This window comes from Penaeus japonicus, unplaced genomic scaffold (genome assembly GCF_977035675.1).
Source record: "Penaeus japonicus unplaced genomic scaffold, GWHDUDI00000001_assembly GWHDUDI00000014, whole genome shotgun sequence".
Lineage (NCBI taxonomy): Eukaryota > Metazoa > Arthropoda > Malacostraca > Decapoda > Penaeidae > Penaeus > Penaeus japonicus.
The window spans coordinates 28,193,885-28,198,884 of NW_028234416.1; the positions used below are offsets into that span (position 1 = coordinate 28,193,885).

Sequence of the window (5,000 nt, forward strand, 5' to 3'; positions counted from 1 at the left end):
GGTAGTAACATGACCATGAAATGGAACCTGAATCTTGTCCTAACCGCAGGAGACGGTGACGCACACGTTCCGCGTGACGACGACGAGCGACATCTGGGTGACCGAGAGCACTTTCGTGGAGCTTCCCGTGACGGTGTACACGACGGATCGTGACTACGTGCCCGAGGCTCCCAGGACCGTCACTTCAGTGCTCAGGGTCACCACCTCGCCAGTGAGTAACTTTTCTGACTACTTTTGGAGCACTTATGGTATTATAATTACCGGATGATGGGATCCTCTTGTAAATGCAAAATTAAGCTGACATAATTGTGCTCCTCAGGTCAACGTGAAAACGGCTGAAGAGTTCGTGCAGCCTTCCCGCACCTTCGTTTCTGTGTATACCAGCTTTGTCACCACAACCGAATACGTTAATTTCTGGCAGAGCATCTACCACGTCTCTACTGATTACCAGGTAACTATATTTTTATTAACTTGTGATTAGATTATTTAAACGACCCCTCCCCCTTTACGTGGCGTGTTGATGCTAAATACGTGCAATTGAGTACTTTTTTATTACATTAATTCGACTCTGCTTTTGTAATTTCAGGTAACTACCTTACCAGTCTGGACCACACAGGAGCTTCTCCAGCATGTGGTCACCACCATTACCCGTTATGTGACCAACGTAGTTACTTCTACGCAAGGGTACTACAGACACTAATTGTCCATATTTTCCAATAAATGTTGCTTCTAAGATGTCTCTTATTCCTTTGGAAGGAGTCGCATGATAACTCCTTAACCCATTGCGTACGGGTGTCATGACATACATGACGTAAGAGCTTTGGCCTGACGACGGGCGTCATGACGTACACGACGTTCGGGGATTTTGGATCACTGTGCTATTTTATTTTGCTATGAAAAAGGAATGAGTGATGATGGCTACTGCAGTCCTAATTACTATAATTGCCGTAATATCGTGTAAGCTTAACGTCCAAAACCTAGATGGCACCACTTTTTTCTAGCACCAGCAGGTGAGAGAGCCTTGAATGGCACCCATCCACGGTCTCTAGCATGCACTGTCTCTATAGAGCGATGGCACACACTAAGTTGATGAACCCTTGCTCTAAAGTACCGCCGATGAAGGATGTGCAGGCAGAACGAGAAGAGGAAGGTGACTCATTCCATACCCAGTGTCTAAAATGTGCTCCTGTGCCAATATGGATGTCTTTCACTGTGGCACTCACAGTCACAAGCACAGGTTTCATTCCTCTTCCCTACCTCTTCTTGTTATCTTTATTGTAGGTGGTTATATGTTTCGTATTCGTTCATGACAGCACAAAAATACGAAAAAATAAAGTTGCCTTTTGTCCTCCCATAAAACAGCAATACTTCAATCACATTGAGTATAAAGAAAATAATGAGCTAATATGGATAACATACTACAATTTTAGTCAACTGCAGCACTGATAGAGCCTGTCATACGGCACATATAAGTCTCTAAACTCAATAAAACACGCAAAAAAATAAAACACAAAAACCGCTCTAGTTTTACAATGAATGACTGAAAGAGAGTGGGATGCTTCAAATTATATTGCTTCAAGTGGTCTCTCTCTAAAATAAAACCTATCCTGGAGGCTGGGCAAGCAAATTTATCTCCGTCTGCAATGGGTTAACTGATAAGGTTTCCTTATAGTTAACAATATTTGCATTTGAAAATGCTGTAAATGTGTTGCAGCAGCACCCGAAATACTATTTAGTATGAAATAGTATTTAGTATGTTAGTGTTTCCATCGTCGCGAATCTGATGTCTTAAATAGTCGGAAATACGCAAAGTTCTTTTCAGCTCTTGTGGATATTCTGGACGTATATTTATAAATTTGTTTATGAATTTTAGTTACCATTTTGGTAACTAGATTAATTGGCAGAATGACTAGAACTAGTTTGTTAGTAACAGGTCACTTATTCTGAATGATACTTTGGACTTCCTAAACAATATTGGAAGGTGTAGAATAATTTAGATAAGCTTTCGGATGTCAATGATTTAGGCGACTCGCCATCAATCAAAGATATGAATGTCTGGGGAGCGACTGCTTGCACCATATCTTGTTACAAAAACAAACGGCAAATCTCTGACCTACAGGAACGAGAGGCAAATTGATTTGCATTAGTGTCAGTGATTCAAAAAGATAACTAAATAGATCTTAAATTTACGTTAATATGAAGATGACAATTCGTAAAATTGTATAGCTCCTAAAGCCGTTAGAATTTTTTTTTTTTATGGGAGGAAAGAAATTAAGGCAACCTTTGAAGTAAAAGGTTCACCAAATATTACTTCAGTTTTACAATCCCCCCCCCCCTCCTCCTCCACCGGTATGACTTGCTTATATATCTTGACAAACATTCGCCTTTAAATCCCACTTTTTTCTTCTCCCCATTGCTTACGGGTAATTAGTGCTATTTTTATTGGAGAGCAAATTGGGCTATTCGCGTGATAAACTAGCGATAGGCGTAAGATATTTACAAGATCTTTATGGTGTTGGGGCAGGAAGAAAGGAGTATTTATTAAGGGGGACACTCGCTGACATCTAATAATGGATTAACTTCGATAGATGTTAAGTTTTTATAAAGTGAATAAGGAGTCGATGGTGAAGTTGAGCTAAGTAGTCTGGATCAACATATTTTTCTTTCATGATCGCCCTTTCACTGCTCGCTGCCATTTACTCCCTTAACCCGTTAACGACGGATGACGTGTTTTTTTGTCATACATGACGCAGTACCTCTTGCCTGACAATGGGCGTCATGGCGTTCGGGGATTCTGGATCACTTTGTTATTTTATTGTACTATAAGTAATGAGTAAGTGATGTTGACAATTGCAGTCATAATTATTATAACTGCCGTAATAATAAGCAAAATGGTTTTCAACTCACTTACAAAACCTAGATGGCACCACTTTCTTCTAGCACCAGCAGGAGAGAGAGCCTTGAATGGCACCCATCTACGGTCTCTAGCAAGCACTATCTCTGTAGAGTGATGGCACATCGCAAGTTCCCGACCTCTTGCTCTAAAGTACCGCAGATGAAAGATGTGCAGGCAGAACGAGAGGAGGAAGGTGACTCACACCATGCCCAATGCATACAATGTGCCCCTGTGCCAGTAGGGATGCCTTTTATTGTGGCACTCACTGTCAAAAGCACAAGTTTCCTTTCTCTTCCCAACCTCTTCATTTTGGATGGTTATAAGTTTCGTGTTTGTTCATGACAGCACAGAAATACGAAAAAATAAAGTTGTTTTTTTGTCCCCCCTAAAACAGTAATACTTCTATCACATTGAGTGTAAAGAAAAAAAATGAATTGATTTGGACCCTGAACTACAATTTTAGTCAACTGCAGAATTGATGGAGCCTGTGATATGACAGATATGAATTTCTAAAAATAGTAAAACACACAAAAAAACAAAACACAAAAATGTCTTTAGCTCTACAATGAGTGACTAAAAGGGAGTGGGAAAAATCAAATTATGTTGCAGAAGCTGCCTCTATCAGAAATAAAACTCATCCTGGAGCCTGTGTGAGCAAATCTATCCCCCGTCGGCAATGGGTTAAGCCACGTCCGCACGGTCGAGCTGTGCCTGACAGGGCAAAGTCTACAGACTATGCCCGCGTAGGTGTCCACACAGCTGTCTGTGGTGGTTGGAGGGCAGTCGGACGCCAGCAGTTGTGAGCGAGTGGTTCATTACGGTACGATCACCATGGTCCGAAAGAAGATAGCACTGTATTCTATCGTAATTGGTGGCTGCATTAAAAAGAAAAACAAGAGATCACAGAGACGTGTCTGGTGCCGGGAGTGGTTGCAGAGACGTGAAAGAATGGGTAGCTCTGACAATCCTACGTGAATTGCAGGAGGAAAATGAAACATTGTTCCGCAATCTCGTGCGTTTGGCAGTGACGAAACACCTCTATCCACTGCCCTCCATTGGCGCCGGGAGCGGACAGTTTGATTGTTTGTCCGCTGAAACTGGGCAAACCATCAAACTGTCCGCTCCCGGCGCCAATAGAGGCAGTGGATTAGGTCTTCCGCAGGCAGATCCACTGACTACCACGTTATTCGTACACCATGTCCACACCGAGTACAAGTGCATATTGGTCACGACAAGACATATAACTTTGATATATATAAATCACATGAATGTCTGTGCAATGTCAGGTGTTTTGATTACAGAAATAGAGACGAGCGTGCTGCTGGTGTAATGCTTTGCCTCATATTTGTCTCTTGTCTCTGAATGTAGCCCTCCACTTTCGATACAAGTGTATAAAAACCATGTCCATCCGCACGTAATTGCAGAACTATGTTTCATTTTCCTCCTGCAATTCACGTAGGATTGTCACAGAGCTACCCATTCTTTCACGCCTCTGCAAGCACTCCCGGCACCAGACACGTCTCTGTGATCTCTTGTTTTTCTTTTTAATGCAGCCACCAATTACGATAGAATACAGTGCTATCTTCTTTCGAACCATGGTGATCGTACCGTAATGAACCACTCGCTCACAACTGCTGGCGTCCGACTGCCCTCCAACCACCACAGACAGCTGTGTGGACACCTACGCGGGCATAGTCTGCAGACTTTGCCCTGCCCTGCCAGGCACAGCTCGACCGTGTGGACGTGGCTTTACAGATGTATTTAGGTAAATATAGCACCTGCTAGAAATGTTTCAAAAAGGGAAATATGTCTCGGAACAGTTGGATCCTTGTCATATACGTGTATACAGCTAACACACGGTCACACTCGCTCTCCCTCTCCCTCTTCCTCCCTCTATTAGATATGGTGTATTTTGGTAAATTTGGATGCAGAATCCAATAGAATGTATTCTGAAGATCATGCTTCTTTCTGTTGTCGTACAATGTACCATGGTCCGCGTTAGTATTATACAGTATGGATTTTAAGAAGAAAAAATCTGCACAGACTACATACATTATTCTCCTAACCTTGACCCTCAACAGAGTTCACCGCAAATGACCATGTT

The 5,000-nt window shown here is 42.3% G+C and overlaps 1 protein-coding gene across 1 annotated transcript in view; it reads left to right on the plus strand.

Moving 5' to 3' along the window:
- The window catches only part of LOC122253563 (uncharacterized), a 1,208-nt gene extending 475 nt beyond the window's left edge, over positions 1 to 733 (plus strand). The window contains exons 4-6 of the mRNA XM_043016777.2: positions 50 to 211; positions 320 to 451; positions 587 to 733. Of these exons, the coding sequence (XP_042872711.2) occupies positions 50 to 211; positions 320 to 451; positions 587 to 700 (408 nt within the window). The 3' untranslated portion in view covers positions 701 to 733. The remainder of the gene's footprint in view (positions 1 to 49; positions 212 to 319; positions 452 to 586) is intronic.
- The last annotated feature ends 4,267 nt before the right edge of the window (positions 734 to 5,000 follow it).